Source organism: Nannobrachium achirus, assembly GCF_963921795.1.
Source record: "Nannobrachium achirus genome assembly, chromosome: 19".
NCBI classification, from domain to species: Eukaryota; Metazoa; Chordata; class Actinopteri; order Myctophiformes; family Myctophidae; genus Nannobrachium; species Nannobrachium achirus.
Window position 1 is genome coordinate 37,464,393 of NC_137826.1, and position 20,810 is coordinate 37,485,202.

At 43.3% G+C, this 20,810-nt stretch overlaps 1 protein-coding gene across 1 annotated transcript in view; it reads right to left on the reverse strand.

The window, feature by feature from the left end:
* The window catches only part of rapgef6 (Rap guanine nucleotide exchange factor (GEF) 6), a 236,609-nt gene that overhangs the window by 155,300 nt on the left and 60,499 nt on the right, over window positions 1-20,810 (reverse strand). The window contains 2 exon segments of the mRNA XM_080748853.1: window positions 289-358; window positions 18,424-18,507. Of these exon segments, the coding sequence (XP_080604979.1) occupies window positions 289-358; window positions 18,424-18,507 (154 nt within the window).

Sequence of the window (20,810 nt, forward strand, 5' to 3'; positions counted from 1 at the left end):
ACACGGAGGGCGGGACTGAAACGCTAACCCCAAAACAAGCAGAGAGAGAGAGAGAGAGAGAGAGAGAGAGAGAGAGAGAGAGAGAGAGAGAGAGTCGGGGGAAAAGACAGACATTGAACAGGGAGGTGAGAGGGTTGAGAGGTGCACTGCACATGAAAATAAAGGATGTACACAACATCAAATGGAAGAAAACACGAAGGGGGTGATGGGAAAAATAAAAAGCAAAAGGTCCCATGGGAGAAAGAAAGAGTGATGAGAGCGAGAGAGCAAAATAGAGGCTATACTCACCACAATCATTTCTGATGGCTCCAAAGTGATGCATTCAAAACCTCGTCTGCCCCCCAGCTGCTTGCCAAAACTGAAGAGAAAGGGCACACACACACACACACACACATACGAGAGGTTATTAAATACAAATACAGCAAAGGCAATATACAACCATGGCACAGTGGGGTTATGCAAGGCATCATAGGCATGAACAATGAACATTCTAAGAAAATGTGCGTTGTATGTACTTCAATGCAGACGCTGCATTTGTATGATTATGCAAAACACAGAAATACTGTGACAAAGTCCTTGTAAGAGCTATTCAGATTATTCTGACCTTACGGTCAGAGAGAGAGAGTGGCTAATGGATAAAGTCTCATACATGTAGCTTAATAATCCGTTGGGACTAAGCTATTTCCTTCCTGCTTCTAGGTATGGTCAGGAGGGTCCAGAAAGTACCATGGAGTGTATCGTGGAGCTGTGTGCAGAGGCAATGTTCTGTGGTGTAGACCTAACCGCTACAAAGACAGAGGCAGACTTGAGTAGATCAATAGGCCTTTGTGGTTGACAATATGACCTTCTGGAGTCCATGGAGACCACAGACATGGTTATTGCTCTAGTGTACTAAAGAATACTTCTGGCCACAAGAAAAAAGAGATACCTTCTTTTTTCACTTCACTATCCCGTTATATGAAATATATACATTATATATAGACAGTATATTCAGTACAAACACACACATGTTTACAGCACATAAAAGCCTTAAATAGCTTGTTTTGGTCGTCTCCAAAGCCATCACTATGCCACAAAGCTACGCCGTCAGTGGTCATCCCAAAAGTCACCTACCTACGCCTGCCCTGTGACACGTGGATGAAGACAGCCAGCATCACCAATGTTCCAATAGGAAGTCTAAGAAGTCTAAGTATAAGTGAATAGTTTGTTAGGGTTTCTCAGTTAAACTCAGTTAAAGTGAGCTTGAAGGAATACTTGACCCAAAAGACATTTGTCTCATTCCTCAGCCAATAATTCAATACATCCGCTGTCTGCCGCTGTAGGAGACCAATGCAAAAATATATAAAAGAATAATGTAAACTCCAAAACAACTTTCAGTGTAATCACTGACGATCCAGGTTCACAGAAAACGTTTTAAATATAGTTTTACTATGAGTTAAGATTGGTCTCCTATTAACTTCAATTATAGTCAAATATTGGATTATTGGCTCAAGAATGCGACAAAAACAAGAAAATCTCTTTGAATTAACGGCTTCCTTTAATGTTTGCAGCTACCAGTAGCCATTTGTTACTAGTAATGCTAACAGGTCCTTTCTTCATTCACTGACATTTTTATTGGTCAAATGGGATGCTAGGTCGTCAACATCTTTGGCTATGCAATATGCATGCTAGCGAGCACTGTGCCTCATAAACATTAAACTGAGGGGGCTTGTAGCATAAATACTGCAGGCAATGCTGAGAACATTTCCAGAGGTGATTGTTTTACAAACTTGAAAAGATGGCACATGTTAAAACTTGAGTGTATGAGAATTACAGCATGATGGATTTAACACTGGCTATGTACAGTAGAATAATCCTTTATTTTTTGGACAAGCAATGGGTAAACTACAGAATAAATTCTAAATGCCAAGGTATCCCTCTCTGATTTTGATCCAAAGAGGACATCTTGGCCTCATCTGGATCAAAATAAACCGAGCGCATGCAATAAACAACCTCAGCACAATGCCAGGCTTTGTCTGCCTGGATTTGATTCAGTTTGGCTCGCATCTTGTGTGTCCTGTGATGTGTTGGGAGCGGAGCAGCTGATGGTGCGGTGTGACCGTGTTGGTTCAAAGTGTTCTGTCCACGGTACGCTACTTGTCATATCAATGTCAACAAGTGTCATTTCAGGTCAACAAGCCTCCATAGCCCTCTGAACTCTTGCTCCGAGGGCATTCACATTTAACGCCTGTAAGGGGTTTCGAGAGCATATCATTGCTGTCAGGCAGAAACCTTGCATCTCTGTATTTCAACGTTCTTTTAAATGAATGCCGTACTGTGTCATGCAAGAGTGACGTACAAAAGTAGCGAAAACAGCCGATACAAGCTCACAAAAAGAGTTGCCTCGTGACACGCTGTGAGCTTGTAGATCACCTATTTTAAAGACAGCTATTTTAAATCGCCACTTTCCTCGGTGAGCACGATGGCAAGGAATAACAAAAGAAATAGAGAAAGCCAGGCAGACATCATCCTCCTCTCATCCCACTGGAGCAAAGCTCTGAAGACCCCTCTGGATTTCAAGCCTCCAGGTGTCTCTTGTATTTTGCAGGGGCTGTATTTGTGTCAGTGTTTGTGGCTTTCAGGTCTTGTTTACTGTACGTACAGTATGTCTTTGTAGGGTAGCTCTGACCACCCTGAAGGGAGCTGGCCATAAATAAAAGAGGTCTTTGGGGGATTCATTGTGCCCATCCTCCACATGGTGCACAGGGGCCGCACCAGTGAAGATGTCTTTGCTCCAGGAGCGGGGAGTGTTTCCATGTGATAGAAATGTGACGTGAAACATTCCTTACGGCATGCGTAAGCACACACACACACACACATGCACACGTTTATTTTTTAAATCATCCCTAAGCTAAAATATAGATTTCAAAATATGTTCCAAAATATGCATTTAATCACAAATCTTCAAAAATGTTGAAAATAGCAAATCCACTAGTTCACAACTGGTAGTGATGCAATGCATTGTTTTCTGTATGGGATAACGTCTTTCTTCACACCTAATTTCAGTTAGGAAATATGTGATGTAGTGTGTGTGTGCGCGTGCGTGCGTGCGTGCGTGCAAACGTGATTATATGTGTACATACATACGTATACTGTATCTGACATACTGTACATTCTGAGGTTATTTCTCACAAACTTGAATGTGATCTGCATCTGAGCTCCAATCAATTTGTACATGTGTGCGCGCGTGTTCGCGTGCATGCGCGTGCATGCGCATGCTATGATCCCTGAGAACAGGACTGAGTTGAGCGAGTTTGTCTTGCATCCGTTCGCATGTGAAAGTGGCGACTCAGCGTTGTTTTTAGGCCTTCTCCAATAGGGACCGCAAGCTTTGAATAATGGGAAACGTGTTGAGCTGGGATACAGCCAAATATGACTCCAAGAATCACCCTACCCTACATCTTCTCTCTCCGTCTGCCTGGCAGCTCTGTTTCTCTACATCCTTTTAGTTTTTCCCCCATTCCTTTCTTCTGTCCATCCTTTTAGTTTTTCCCCCATTCCTTTCTTAGTCGCACTATCTGTTGCCTTCCTTTTCCATCCATCCATCCATCTCTCTCTCTCTGGGCACTGTTGCCATGTGGGTACTCGGGGCCCAACGGAGCGCCTGGTGGCTCCGGGGGGTCCCTGGAGGTGGTCCCCGGGCGGCGGATTGTCCGCATATCATAAGCGACGTTGGGCTTCGTTTTATGTAAAGTTGCTTGTAAATACTGGTAGTTGCTTTTTTTGGGCTTGCTTAAATTTCTTGTTTTATTATTATTATTCAAACCAGTGGTTCTCTAATATTTTCATGTCATGGACACCCAAATGAATCCAAAAATTCCACATTTCAACTATTTTTTTAAATGGCAAATGTACAAGGCGATGTGTTCTGAGCTTGTAGATCGACTATTTTCAAACAGCCGATGTATACAGTGTGCATGTTTAAAGTGCTCATGTGGCCTTCTTTTTGGCCTTGTTCTCCTAGACCAGGTTGCTTACTTCTCTCACACAATCTGGCAACACTGCCTCCGTGTCCAAAAGGGAGCTAGCGTCCTTTCATCTCAGCAGATCTTCAATCACCCGTTTGCACCTGCGCCTGCAAAAACGTTGTTCCAATTTCCCATCCACTTGTTTTGCCGCTCAGATGAAAGTCTGTCTTCATAATGTGCATAAATAATGTGCTCTGATGACGATCAAAGGTGGTTTGACATGAAGGGAAGAAGTGGTTTGTATGTTCTAGGGAATAGATTGTCCAGAGTAAGGGAAAAAAATGGACTGTGAAAATCTACTTTTTGTGTGTGCGTGTATCTAATATCCATAGTGTATAAATATGGCTAAAGATTCAAAGCTGGACTTCCTCCCTTGCGGCTTGTGTTAAAACAAAAAATCGTAGTTATTAGGCCTCTGGGCTACGTTGCTACACTTGCAAACCTCACCACATACACATAGGCCTTAACCACATGAACCCTAGCGTCTGTATTCTGGACATGCCATAACGGGTGAACATTCGAACATAACAGATCTTCAAAACATGTCTTGCATAACTGTCTTTTATGATCACCAGACATTACATTTAAGATTAAATGTTCCCAACAGCTGGAAGCTGTGGGACTTACCGAAAGAGATTGCCGTCAACAAACAAGCTCTACCATGGACTAATGGCCTCAGACAGACAGAGCCGAGGCTACAACCGCGTCCTACTTGCCCTCCCTGATTCCCAGCCTACTGCTGGCTACCGTCCAGTCCCTCAACAACAAGCTGGACAAACTTCAATACCGAAGCAGCTCTCAAGGGACTGTTGTGTGTTGTGCTTTGCAGAGAATTGGCTGCGCCCTGATACTACGACCGGATGTTGTTTCTGTGTGTGGACCGCACAGACCGGTCCATGACAACCACTGGCAAGGGTGAAGGGATGTGGTGTGTTTCTTCTTTATTAACAATTCATGGTCCACTGATGTGGAAATAGTCTCTCAGTCCTGTTCGACAGTGTTGGAACAACTAACAATAAGGTCCAGGCCATTCTGTGTCCCAAGAGAATTCCCCTGCATGGTAACTGCTGTCTATATGCCACCGCAAGGCAAGCTAATGTCACAGCAACGCTGCGCTGGACAAACTGTATAGAGCCATTAGCAGGCAGGAGAACGCGCATCCTGAGACCATTTCCAAAGCAGGAGACTTTAAGGCAGCTTACAAGTCTGTCCCACGAGCTCACTTTGGGAACTCCAACCACCTGTCAGTGCTCTTGCATTTCCTGTCTAATAAGCAAGAAGTAAAAGTTATACCAATACATTGTGTCAAGTGATAACACTTATATAGAAAGACCATAAAACTATAATGTAACGTTTTTATCTTTAGCGAGGTATTCAACATTATCGAATATCGAATGCTTTCCTAATATTGTGCTGCCTAGTTTAGAGACTATAAACCTAAGCCCAGTGTGGCTACTAATATCTGTGCCGCTCTCCCGGATGAGCTTATCATCTTTTATGTCGGCTTTGGAGATCACAACTTGGACCTATTGACAGCAGTCCTGGGCCCATCCGATGTACAGTAGTCTACTACCTACAGCTGACACCATTTATATCCCTTCCAGTGTCCTAAACAGAGCTACACTCTACAGCTATCTCAGGTTTTTACGGACATTTCTAACCTGTCATTGTGTGCGGTTCCATTGTGTTAAAGTTATACCATGTAACTTTTTTTATAAAACAAATCTTAAAATTGTCCTAACTGTTAAATCGCTAAAGTTTTAGAACCCCCCACTCCGTTAATTTCAGCTTCTAAAGCCTTCTCTTTATATGTTTTCTACTTTTCTCCCGGCAAAATTACGTCATCTGCATCATCTGTATACGTTGTGTATACGTTGGCCAATCATATCGCGGATCATAAACACATGGTACACTACTGGCCAATCACAGGCGTATCTGCCGTATCTTCAGGAAGTAGCTTCCCTCAGCTACAGTGTTTACCATGGTGAAGGATTCTTAAGTTCTCTTATTCCCCAAATCCTGGACAGAAAATTACGTTCTACACACCTCTACGGATTTGTATCGGTCGCGGTGGTTTGCGGCACCGCTCCAGTGGTCCGCGACGACTCCGGTTGAAAAACGGCCGAAAAAAGCAATACCGCTACTGACCACTAGTTTAGCAACTTACACAGTATAGCTTTAAGGAAACCACCATTGTGCCTGTTTGTGTTGAATCTCACTTGCCATGCACACTGCTTCAGTACACCTTGAAAATCTGATGTTGAAACTCAAGAGGTCTTGGTGTGGGCAACTCCATCTATAATTTCGCTATTTCCTAACAGGCTGGTCAAATAGGTTAGTCAAACACAACCTGGTCAAACACACCCATCTACATTGGGACTGACGTACGTCTCATCAATGGGTCTGTTGAAATTGTAGTTTTTAATGTCTCGGTTGACAATAGATAAAACCGTATCTCTCAGACTCCCTCACAAGGTTTCTCAACACAAATTGCATCCAAGAAAGCATAGAAGACACTGTGCTTTCAGAGGCATCTCAAGAATTTTGGAATGAGAACCAAAGCTCTTTGTGAACTTTCATCTCCTACTACTTCATAACCTTTGCATCACTTGCTTCAAAGGGAATGTCCAAAACATCAGCCATCCCACTCATGTTCTTTTCTCATTCCTTCGATCTAAAATAAACATTACCACCACAGCATCAAATCACACACCACCGTCTCACTATCATGTTTCATTTCCATAGGCAGACAGGTTGCTGAACAGCTGATGCACCGCACACTGTTATTGTATGTAATGTTATCATGTACAGTATATTGTGTATATCGTTGCTGTCGGAATATAAACCTCCATATTTCCATCTTTTAGTTTTACTCAGAAATACATGCCCCATTTTATACTTTGTCATGGAAAAAATGAGGGCATCCGCTGGCCTACCATTCAAGGTGCATACCACATAGACTATTATGCATGACAGCGTGTCGCGGGTTCCGAGTCCCGATCCCGATGACCTTTGCTGCAAGTCACTCCCCATCTCTCTCCACATTTCCTGTCTGTCCTATCAATAAAGGAATAGAGGTCCAAAAGCTCAAAACGCATCGCTTTGGGCCGATTTTCGAACTTGTAGATCTGTTTTGATGCTTTAGTTTAGTGTGACGCTGTAGTATGATCGATTAAGGCATTCATGTACAAAAAAAATCAAAAAGTAAATATATTATGGAGATAGGTTTCTGCCCGACAGCAAAGATATCTATTGGAGATGGAAGAATACCTACCACTAACTAGTCTGTAGCACTCAAACAGAGAGATAGAGAGAGTGTGAGAGGGTGAGAAAGAGGAAAAAAATCGAACCTCTGTTCGAAGTGGAGCTGTGTGTGTGTGTGTGTGTGTGTGTGTGTGTGTGTGTGTGTGTGTGTGTGTGTGTGTGTGTGTGTGTGTGTGTGTGTGTGTGTGTGTGTGTTGCAGTTGATGCTCAGGGCAGGCTAGACTGCACCTCTCTGGTCACCCAGGGTACTCAGGCTACACCAGAGGCTACATACAGACACTGAGCGGTGGTTTACCCACCTCATAGATCATGTGTACCGATTTTTGTGACATTTGAAGAAAATATGTAGGAAAAGGAGCAAAAAGTGTGTTTTGGAGAAAATTCAAGATGGCGGAAAATCTATCCTGGCGTGGCCTATATCGGGCGTGGCCTATATCGGGAGATGCGTCTTGACCCAAGGAATCCAGGGAAAAAATAATTTTAATTTTCCGACCTACGGTTCAACAGTTACAGGCCAAAACGTAAACTGGGCTGTTATAGCGCCACCATGAGGCCAAATGACACTATTATTTTTTATTTAATCCTTGAAATCATTATGAACCTCCTCTCCAAGTCTTGAAACTGTAGCCCCTATGGTTTGCGAGAGAAAAATAATTGAATGTGAGTTTTTGCGATTCCCATTATAAGTCAATGGGGAAAATTAATTCACTAATAAATTAATATCAATTAAACTATAGAACCTTTCTCTTAGCAAGTTACTAGCACACGATTCCCGAGTAGGCCGGTCGATTTGACATATGGCGCGAGTGTGTGGTGCAAAAACTGTGGGAGGAGTAGCGTGCCGAAGTTTAGGCTACATACAGACACGGACGGACGGACGGCCACACACACGGCCACGTATAGGGAGCTTGTGTTCCACACAGCTCCAAAAGCAAGAGAAAGCGAGAGAGTGAGAGTGAGAGAGACACTAAATCTCCAGACACGGTGTGGCTGAGACTTGTACCCCGGGAGAGCTGCAGTCTGCTGGGCACACTGTGGTCTTGTGTGAGCAACCTATCCTGGAGGTCAGTCTGTCTGACAGCTCCCTCCACACTCCACTGAGGCTGGACGCATGCTCCCTGTCAGCCTCGCACACAGCCTGCCAAGCCTGTCTTAACTGTGGAGCGTGCGTGTGTGTGTGTGTGTGTGTGTGTGTGTGTGTGTGTGTGTGTGTGTGTGTGTGTGTGTGTGTGTGTGTGTGTGTGTGTGTGAGTGAGAGAGAGAAGGAGAGGGAGGGAGAGAGAGACTTGGCAGACATTTGCATGTACAGTTTGTAGGCGTACTATAGAGTCAAGAGAGAACAGAGATATTTTCTTGCAGGAATTGGGGAGTTTGCAGAATAATGTTTGCGTGTGTGAATGCTGTGTGTGTGTGAGTGTGTGTGTGTGTGTGTGTGTGTACACCTTCCTGTATTTGCACTCTTAACCTCCTCTCCATTTCTGTCTCCCACGGACACATTTGGCGCTTTTCGACTACGAAGGGCAACCCTGAACCTTCCATAACCTGAAACTTTCCAGAACCCGTGGAGTTCTGCGATTGTTTTTTTTTTGTTTACGTTCCTATTAAACCAGAACCAACAGTGAAGAGGGAAGGTATGTCATAAACATGCAGTTAAAGTGCAAACATGGAATCATGTGGAACTCATATGGTGATCCATATGGGAACTCATGTGGCCAGACTGTGATGTCACTGGTCTATCACATCAGTCGTCTGTGACTTACATGTGATTTACAAGGCGTTTTGCAGGAACTGCTTTCTTACTTAATATTATGTTCCTTTTTGACTCCTAAACCTATTACCGTCTTTAACCCATTGACCGCCAAATAGGCCTATGTAATTTGACAAAAATCAATCCTTTGCCTAGACCTCCAAAAACTAAATATGTTTTAATTTTACGCTTTAGACTGTTCGCAAATTTATGAGTCAACATTTGTTTTTATCACTCTCTGGACCATGTGGATCACATGACCGCAAAAGAAAAACAGCTGATTCCGTCCTCAGGGGCTTGTGGAGAAAATTGCATACCATGCATTCCAATCGCATTGTGTCACTGAAACAGCCTCCAATCAGCTCTGTGTAACTTTGCATTGGATTATCACCACCGGACCATTTTCTCCCCCCGATTTCAAGAGAGCCACACGCGTCTTTTGAGACCATTCATGGGCAGATCGGGGCGACGCATAATATTCTATGATTTTTCAAATACGACAGATGTATGTAGGTTGGCAACGGTTCATGTGTGTGACCCCCCCTATGAGCAGAAGTGAAAGCTGTTTTGGAGGAGCACTCTATAGAGGCCCCGCAACATGCGATTACAATTTCAGTATGAATGGATCATATGTGTTGTGTTCTTGATATATGGTGTTTTATTTGGAAGTAATGCCCCCACACATGTTTTAAGGCAATTACAGGCAAACAATAAGGAGTTTTGCACAAAAGCTATAGAAGTAAAAAGTTCATTTTTTCCCTTTTCTTTTTTTTTTTTAAGAAAAATTCAAAATTATGGAAAATCTTGTCCGAGGGAAATATGGAGTTCTGTCATGATTATTATTATATTTTGTAATGCCAAAACACCGAAACGGACAGTTATAGCACCACCATTAGGCAATTTATTTCCTCTGCCTAATGGAAGGGCGTGTGCAAAGCTTTACACAAATCGATACAGTGATGTTTGAGCTGTTCACACAATCACACAGAGAGACGGACAGGGGTAAAAACATAATATCAGGCAGGACAATGCGGCCTGGCGGAGATACAAAATAACTACATTTGTCAAATATGTGAGAACATGGTGTACAGAAAGATAAGGGGCGGAAATGTATGTTTATGTGTTTTTAATTATACTGTGATTAACATTTGTGTTAGTAGAACAGAATGATGATGGACAAGAAGTTAATTTAAAAAAATACTTGAAATGTTAGACTGCCCAGAGAGGCTACACACATCCAAACAATCACCAAAGGCTTCCTCTTTGTTTTAATCCGCGTAAAGTACAGATTACTATCATTGGCTGATGATGGGAAAATGTGCCAGACGGGTGGAGCTAACAGCGTTTGGACAATTCAGACACGTAAATATGTTAAGCAGATCACAGAAAGGCATACGTGTCTTTGAACCTTTCTGGTCATTTCCTGTGATTGTGTAGTCTTTATGGCGCTCAATGTATTGTCATATGTGGCAAACCCCACCCATCTGGCGCCGTAGTGAGTCGACTAAAACAAACTAGTGATAAAGGATTTAAACCATTATTTGACACAAGCAGATAAAAATACAAAGCTAGATGAGAGGACAGTCTTATTGCCATGCCAAGATAAAACTGCATTAAAACATTCCCAGCTGGTGACTTTTTTTAAGAGATGTTTTTTTTTTGGTCATCCATACAGTTGAACCGTGTATGCAATAGAACCAAGCCTACTTCACCAAAATGGTAGATCAACAGTAGATCAACTGCTTTTTTCTGTTCTGCTTTACTGCTTTGTCACACACTAATCATTTGTTAATCACACCAAACATTTATGACACATATTGTGTTGATAAGACACTTAATATACATTCATCAATCATCATCCATTGTAATAGTGGTTTATCATTAATCCTGTGTGAGACATTTATTGAGCCAGTGTTGTAAAGTCAAATATATCATAATATTTAGCCACCACATCATTGTTAATTTGCTTCCGAACCAAAAGTATTACTATTACAAAACGTGTTTGCCTGTATACTGGAAACATTCAGTGAGTGCTTATGCCTCTATTTGTAACATTAATGTTGTGTGTGTCCAATAAGCATATTGTTGCTTTTGGGTGGAAACCTTGTATGTCCAACAGTTTCCTTTTAACATTTTTTCAATAGTTTAAAATAGTGAAAATAGCCGATCGACAAGCTCAGAACGTATCCCATTGCGACGCGTTGCTGAAGTTGGGGAGGACATTTATTATGGAACAGCCCATCACAGCACATTCAGAGTGGGTGGGTGGGCTTTTTTTGTTTGTTTGTTTTTTTGTTGATGAAAGCAGGTGCTTTTTAGAGCCCCCTATATAATGATACTCTTACATAGGAGCCGACCTCCATGTCATAAAAGAGCATCCGACCTGAAAACAAAGAGCAAATAATTGAAAAGGCCAGGCGTCGCGAGCTTGTAAACGTGCCATTTTCTAAGAATGTTGTTGCCTTTAATGACATTCCCAAAATAGGGACGCCAGGTTGAAAGTGGTCAAATGCCAGTCTTTCAACGTGTGGGGCAAGTCGTTCATCACTGTGGAAGCAGAGCTGCGCGGGTTGTGTTGGATTTGAGCAGGTGATGATGTCTCTCCCATTTTCTCTGTGGAAAACATGTCGCTGGCGGGAGGGATGACAGGTTCAGCCTCGGTCCAGTGACAGCTGCACGGCCCTGGGCAATAAACCATGACAGCCCTGGGAGAGGCTATAGGGCCACACAGACAGACACACACACATAACACTCTCTCTCTCTAACTACAATTAGCTTGTACTGTCCAAGAGAAAGAACACAGCGACGTGAGTCCTGACCAGGAGCACAAAGGAAGGAAAATGGGACTAGGCCATGAAAATTAGGAATCTTGTTAGTAGTAAAAGTTAGGTGTTCAATAGCATGAGGCTCCGAAAAGAAGGGGAACGGGTGATAGCATTACAGGACATTTTTAAGAATGGATTTGGAAAACTGTATGTGATATAATTAGTTCTAAACACAAGCGACACAAACACACAAGCTTGCAACCACAAACACACACACACACACACACACACACACACACACACACACAAACGTAGCATACGCAGTAAATCCTCAGTGTCAATTCACTTTAACTTAGACCTCAGGATCACAACGCGTCGCGGTGTCGTAAGCTTGTAAATCTGATGCATTTCTTTATTTAATTTTTTGCCTGTAATGACATGCCCAAAATAGAGACAGTGAAAGTGGTTAAAATAACACTGAGCAGTTTACTGTGTAGTGCAGTATAGCCACTGTGTACAAATACAGTCCTACGAGAGAGCATTAGCACTGGTAATGCAATCTAGGAACCATTTCCCTGCAGTATGTGAGCACATGCCAGACACTCACACTTGCTTGAGAAGGGAGAGTGGACAGAACGTGGACACGCGTGTTGCTCGAGTAAACGTCAAACAGCAATGACTCACATTGTTGTTGAGGGGATTTACCCTGCTGCTTACAACTGCAAGTAGCTACTGTATGTTTAACCAATTTCCTTTCGGAAATTATGAAAATAGCCGCAAAATCGCGATGCACTTGTAGATTGTCTATTTTCACTGCACCACACCATCATACAACCAAGTAGGTATTGCCTTCTTTTTAAATGTAATAAATTATATATATTTTTTCTCACCCTTTTTTTACACACACACACACACACACACACACACACACACACACACACACACACACACACACACACACACACGCACACGCACACGCACACGCACGCTTTGGGCAGCTACAATTTCTTGGAGTTAATTATTTTAAATGTAGAACTGTTGTTGATCAGCCATTACCAGAGATCACTGACAAACGTGAGCCAACATCTTGTGGTCAGCCTCTTCTTATGCTTCCTGCATAACGTGTCACAAAATAGCTGCAAGCTTGGTGAAATCTCTTCATCTTTGGGGGAGCCCTCAGCCTGGCTGGCTTGTTGTAGGCAGTGTGACCACGGTCGCGCCTCAACAGCGGCACGCTGTGTTTTATGCTGGCCTCTGCACTAGCCAGCTTCCTGTCTGCCTGTCTAACTGGACTTTGAACGTTTAACAGGCTTTTGGTCAAAGTCCAAAGGAAACCGAAAATCTGAGCCAGTTTGGCACCTTTTCCATTACCGGTTTCCATGGTAATGATGACCAACAGTAAAGAAAGAACACCACAAACCGCAGTCTACCACAGTGTACGTACGCCGTGCACACATAATAAACACTCACGTTTGTATGACTATTCCTGTGAGGACAACAATATTTTAGGAGGGCAATTTATGAATGCCATTTTCCTTTTCCAAGTGTACTTCGTAACCCTAAGCCTAATAGCCGATCTACAAGCTCACAGAGCGTCACAATGTGACATGTTGTGAGCTTGTAGTTTGGCTATTTTCAGTGTGTGACACGCCGATGCGCAACCAAGAATAAATCAAGCTCCAACCCCAACCTAGAAACTGTAACCTCTAGATCACTGTTTCCCAAGCACAGAGTCCCTTAATCTTTTGTTATCTACATTGGGGTTTTAATTATTATTATTCAAAATATTTTCAACAAACATTCCCAAAAATGTCATGAGTAATTTCATGAAGAGAATGACATAAATTAGAAAACAAACATTTAAAAAGTAGTGAAAATAGGCGATCTACAAGCTTGTAACGCGGCGCGAAGCAGTGAGCTTGTAGATCTGCTGTTTTCACTAGTTTGGGTGCTGGGCAAACGTCTAATTTCTCTTTTGGGTCATGGGCTAAAAAGTTTTGGAACCACTGCTCTAGATCCCTGGTCATAACCGTAACCGAAACAACCATTTATCTTGCGAGGACCAGGGAAATGGTCCTCCTCCATTTATCAAATTCTGCTATACTTGTGGGGACATTTGGCTGTCACAAGCAATGCAGCAGACAATTTACATGGAATTCTGAATCCTTGTAGCCGTGATTCCATCTCCCGGTTGGGTGAGTGACTACTGTCTGTGACTCAGTCAGGAAGGAACTGCAGAACTGTCCGGCAATCTAAACTATGGACAGAACATCAGCGCAGCACGACTGGCAGCCAGTCTCCAAAACAATGACGTAACCCAACCACGGGCCATTCAGAAAGATTACAAATAGTGATTACAAAACCAAGCTAAGAGTGCTATCCAGTAAAGGAAACCACGCATTTCAAACGTCATTCAGCGCAACCATTACAACACAGTCTACTAGTACCACCGCTAGGATGGTCTCTGAAGATAACAAGCAAAAGCAACAACTGTCCAAATGACCGCGGTGTCTTTTTCCACAGCTAATAGACGTAAGAGCAGCATTAGTATCCTGCCCCCGTGCACCATGGGGAATTCCTGGCTCTGCCGGTTCGCAGCGCTGTGATGACAGGAAACGCAGCGCACCACGCTGAGATTAGGGACGCTCAACGGAGAGAAACGGAAAAGAGAGGGAACTTCAATTCTGCTGTTCAAAAGAAAGTCATTCAAGACCAGCCTGAAGGAGCAAAAAACAGGACCTGGATAAGCCTTCTAGCTTGCCCCCAGAGTACCGTTTTCCGTAAAAAAAAGAAAAACTGTTTTTATTGCTCCTGGTATCGATGATGATTTGTATGTCTTGTACATTCTGATTATGAATTTAATACATTATAGGACCACAATGGAAACAAGCCCTCTGGTCTTTTTGTGTTTGTGCTTGTACTGTTAATTTGTTAAAAAAGTATTCAATCAATCAGTGTCACGGACGGTGCTGCGATACAGGCGGCTGAGTGAAAACGGTCCTGCGGTCGCCCTTTCCCAAACCGGACAACATGTACAGCAGCGCACGGTGGAACAGCAAACGTCATGTTCTGAAAGTTATGTGAAAAGAAGAGAGCGGTACACACCTAGTCCTAGAGAACAGTCAGGGACTCGCTGGGTTGTTTTGGGGTTCCCTGTTGGTGAAACCATATCCCGCATAGTAATCCACAAGTTAACAGGGGCGGTCCATTCGCACGGGGTTGATAATCCAGACGCCGTTTGGAGAAAGTTTAGAGTGAAATTAGATAAGAGGAGAAGTTGGTCACTCACTGCAGGCTATTTGGTTTTTGACTGAGGGAGGAGTGTGTGTTCCCTCCCACCCTGTTCTCTGTCTGTCTGTCTGTGGCTACAGGGTGGTGTGTGTGTGTGTGTGTGTGTGTGTGTGTGTGTGTGTGTGTGTGTGTGTGTGTGTGTGTGTGTGTGTGTGTGTGTGTGTGTGTGTTGTAGGCTGCTCATTTCCTGCCTGGATCTGCTCCGGGGCTCCAGGCAGACAGGCTGCACAGGAACACATGGCCAGCCACTGTTCTGCCAGGGGTTCCGCATTCCACACACACACACACACACACACACACACTCTCTCTCTCACAAACACACACACACACACTATACCCCCACTTTAGTCCCCTCTGTGACCCTTCCCCAGCCCCCCCTAGTGATACCACTAACGCGCGCGCACACACACACACACACACACACACACACACACACACACACACACACACACACACACACACACACACACACACACACACACACACACACACACACACACACACACACACACACACACACACACACACACACACACAGTTCTCCATTGAAGGTGTGTAATTTGGACACCTTTTCTCTCCACTACAGTGAGTGGTGTTGGATGGTTAAGGTAACTCTCTATCCCACCGACGTCGGCAGCAGTGTATAGATAGGAAAGCATCTGCAAGTTGTAAGGAAGCGCCGACAGCCGACCGAGCTGGCCCCCGTCGGATAGCAGCAGGCTCGTAGTTGAAAAAGACATCAAGACATGGGCTATTTTTAGCACAATAGCAGCCGTCTGCCCGTCTGCCGGTGTCGGCTCACTTTTTTTCCACACCTTTCAAACCACTGATCTCCCGACTTCATTCGACCACCATTCTGTAGTAATCTGTGGTAGTCTGTTTGGGGGAGAGCTACCTTAAGTCCTCCTCTATATCACACGCACGTTCCACATCATCCAACTCTTACTTTTCTGCTTTATACTGTATATCAATAACACATAGAATGAGGTGGTCATGTCATTACCACATGGCCTGGTCCTAGGACAGTACTGTATTTGAGAACTTCGCCTTTAATCAGGTTGCATACACTCAAACAGACCTGCCAGCATTTCACTGCTGGTAAAGAGTTTCACTTAATGAGTGAAAGAGAATCCCATGAAAAGCTACTTGAGGGTGAATATGTCAAGTGGTTAACATGAAACATAAAAAGAAAAATCTTCTAAAATGTTCAAGATCGCAACGCGTCGCATTGCGAAGCATTCTGAGCTTTCAGTCTGGCAATTATCGTTTTTGAATAAGGCTTAAGTGGTTATAAATAAAATAAATAGATTGAATATTGGACGAAACATTGGTAATCGGTAGACTGACTAGACTCACTCTCCCCGAATTCAGGATCGGCATTTGACCAAAACATTGCTGGGGTCTATATAAAAGTAAAGATCAAGCAATGAGCTTGGTGATGTGAGTGACACGTGTTCATGGCTTTCCATGTCAGAGAACAACATATACTTTTGCAGCAAGTAACAGTCCCCAAGTGGAACGGCCTGGGAGACTATAAATCCTCTTGGCAGCAAGACACCTCAGGGGACAGACTGACAGCCAGTCATTTCCAGAGAGAGAGAGACAGACAGATAGACAGACAGACAGACAGACAGACAGATAGACATGTTTGTTGTTACACAATCCCTACTTCTTTTAAAACATATTGAGGTAGAAAATGCTCCAATGGAGGAAATGATACAGACTACATGAGTGAGCAGGGACAGATCTCAAATCAAAAGTACTGTTGTTGTTGATGTGGAGTTTTCCCTGTTCCCTTGTCAAACTAGAAATACTGCATCACAGTTGCACGCGAACACAGACCCTCTATGATTATCTGTTATACAACAGGTAGTTCCTGCCGAGCAATCTGATTGGACGACATAGGCTCTCCAGCCGTGCTCAAATCAGCATGACGGCGCACCAAGCTGTGCTCAAATGAAATTGAGCTCATCTGACAAAGATATTACTCTGCCACTGATTAGAAATATAGTACTCAACATCCAAATGCACGCAGAGTATCCGTGGTATCAGTGCATACTGTACCTACTGATTTCCATTGAAAAGAGTATAAGAAATCTGCACTCAATCATCAAATGTGCAAATAAAGATTGTGTACGCATGCATGCTCTCGCACACGGACACACGCGCGCGCGCGCGCGCACACGCACGCACGCACGCACACCACACACACACACACACACACACACACACACACACACACACACACACACACACACACACACACACACACACACACACACACACACACACACACACACACACACACACACACACACACACACACACACGTCATTCGCTGCAGGGCCACCGGGTGCATGAACCATCACATGAGACTAGTAATCTCGCACACAAATACACACCTCTCAAACCAGCAATGTGCCACAGTGATATAGAAGTGTGAATGTGCGTGTGAGCATGTCTGTGTGTGTCTGTGTGTGTGTGTGTGTGTGTGTGTGTGTGTGTGTGTGTGTGTGTGTGTGTGTGTGTGTGTGTGTGTGTGCGTGTGTGCGTGGCACTCTTGTTGATCACAGGAGACTCCCGTCTCTTCATATCTCCCTTAAAGCTCTATAAAAACCTGGCTTTCTTATCGTGTTTCACTCTCTCACTGTCTCACACTCACACTACAGATACAGACTTGCACAGACAGACATTTAGTACATGACTGTGCAGACGACACAGAGACACAAACAGGACATGGATACATATGGATGATCACAAAATGTCAAAGATCTGACAAAATGTCAAGATAAGCTACAATCAGACTTGTAAAGTCAGACAAATCACACCGCTTCTTGCTATGCATGACACCAGGCACTCAGCCTGCTTCTATCTTCACCCAGAGGCACGAGCGTGTGCGTGCGTACTGTATGTGTGTGTATGTTACAGCAGTGGGGTCCCAGGGGGGTCCCCAAGTTATTTTGGGGGGTCCCCAGATGATTAATTTAATGTGCAACATTGTTTTCTCCCTCAACAGTAATCAAACCAACATAAAGTTTTAAGTGTATAGAGGGTATCTGCACATTTCTAAAATTTAATTCAATTTAATTTTAGGACTTTTTAATACCTCTAAAATGACAAATTAAACATTGCATAAATTGTCACTTTAGATTGTCGCGTTGCGAGGCGCTGTAAGCATGTAGATCTGCTAATTTCCGCCTCTAATATTTGACTATTTGTGTTATACAAAATGTAATTCCTCAACTCTTAGTGCTCGTCAGGGTGGGGTGGTCCCCAGTTAAAATATGATTATTTGGGGGGTTGCTGCCTGAAAAGGTTGAGAAACACTGTGTTACAGTACTGCACTTACCAACACCTTGCCAGGTACATGTGCTCCTTGACAAAGACAGATCCAGAAAGCAGGATGTACCAACACGTAGCCAGGCTGTCTGGACTGGTAGAAGAAAAAGAGAGAGAGACAAACAGACAGTGAGAAGGAGAGAAAAGAGAGAGAAAGATGGAGAGAACACAACACCGTTAGATTACATGATTATGTGTTTAGTACCACTTAAGCCTCATTTACATATAGCACTGACGAAGGTTTTATTTGCACCCCTCACTTTGAGCACAGAGTACTTTATGACCATGTTAAAATAAATACAATCTTCTAATTAGTCTCAGTCTAAGGAGTCATCCGTAATAGTTGCAGATGCAGAGAGAGTCTTTCTCTGCCAGTTTTCCTGCTAATCACTAGTAATCAGTCATTCAATCAATCGATATTGTTTGTGTCTGTAGTGTTTATGAAACAGCATTGGCCAAATGCAGTTAATACAATAGCCCAGAAAACACTGTACATGATTACCTTTTGACTGAAACCAGACATGGTCAAGCACATTATTCTCAACGGTACATGACTTGTGTAAACAATCCTGATTTAAATCTCAAGTGTTCCTTTTCTATAAGAACATAGGGCTGTGTGTGTATGTAGATTTGTAATGCCACTATATTGGGCACAGGGCAGAACCACGCGTATCACATCATCTCGTATATTAAACGTATGATTGGCGGACTTACTGTGCAGAGACTGCAGACTGAAGTCTACTGCAACGGCACAGTTAAAACTGTCACATCGTTCAATCAGTCTGCTGTCCCCAGCAGCCAGCCAGAAGAACGCAAGGCATCTAAGTGACAATCAATCTAGGACAAAACGGGGGGCTACGTGACTCCAGCCATATGATATTTCATGCAGACATTGTTTTGATTACCCCCCTCCCTCCCCCGACAACCCATTAAAACTGGGAAAGCATCCGTGTCATTTTAGATTACAGTATAGCAACATAAATTATTTTAAACAAAATCCCTGGTTTGATTGATTGATTGAAGACTTTATTAGAAGTTTGCATTGAAAAAGGTACAGTTTCATGACGGTACAGTTCACTGGTACAAGGTCAACTAAAAGGAGATCCTAGAAAAGACTAAGATTATTTCCATAGGAAACCATTGAAGTATCTCATTTAACATTGAATGACAGACGGATAGAACACAGTACTATGCAGTAGGCACAATACATTTTCAGGTGGAGGGTCTGTGGCCAAATACATATCATTTTGGAGGTCGTTGGCACGAAAGAGCACAAGTTTGAGAACAGCTGATTTAGGAGGCATTTGTAGAATCTGCATTTTAATGGGTTGATCTTCATCATAATAATGGTAAATGGTGCATTTATATAGCGCTTTTACCCAAAGCACTTTACATAGATTGTGCATTACATTCACCCATTCACGCACACATTCATACACCGGTGGCGGAGGAAACCATGCAAGGCACCAACCTACTCACCGGGAGCAATTAGGGGTTCACAGTCTTGCCCAAGGACTTCGACATTAACTCAGGGGGAGCCCGGATTCGAACTGGGAACCCTTCGGGAACCCTTCGTGCTCTAATAACGGTTTCTCTACCCCTGAGCTATGCCGCCCCACCGATGAGGAGCTAAATGCAACAGTGGATCCTTACAGCACAGAGAGCAATCATGTGAGCGGTTTGGTGGTGTAAACTGTAAAATAACTAAGTATATTTACTCAAGTACTGTACTTGAGTACTATATACGGCAGTAAATGAGTTAAGAAAATTACTTTTTTCCATCACTGAGGGGTTTAGTGAGAACGGAATGTACATCTGTGCCTGCTGCCTCTGAATATAAATCAACTGGACAGCCAGGGAGTGCAGTGACAGGAGGAGACCGTAATGTCATATAGGTAAGTCAATTGGACAGGGCGGTAAACCCAGAGACTAATCAATACAGTACTGAAATCTGAAGTAGTAGTGGTTTAATGAATTCAATATACCGGAATACTGTATTTTCAATGCAATAGCAATCATTCAATCGTTCAATAAAGACATGAAACATGTAGCCACACTGTTGAACTGTAATTACAAGACAGTGTTCGAGACATCTTGGATATTGACGTTCAACGTCAATCGATATCGTGATAGAGCTTTTAAGTCATATCACTTGGTTCTATGCATTTCTATTTTTCAACCTGGCATCCCTATTTGGGGCATGTCATTATAGACGAAACCAGGGACGTGCTGGGCCCCTGATTCAGCCCGGGAAAAAGAGTTGGAGAGGCCCTCATTGCGCGCTATAGAGAGAGATCTCTCTCTATAGCGCTGCTGCTACTCAAAGATTTGCCATTTCAGATCATGACAAGTGACAAGCCAGTGGGCCAATTGCTGTACATGATTTATATTTCGTCG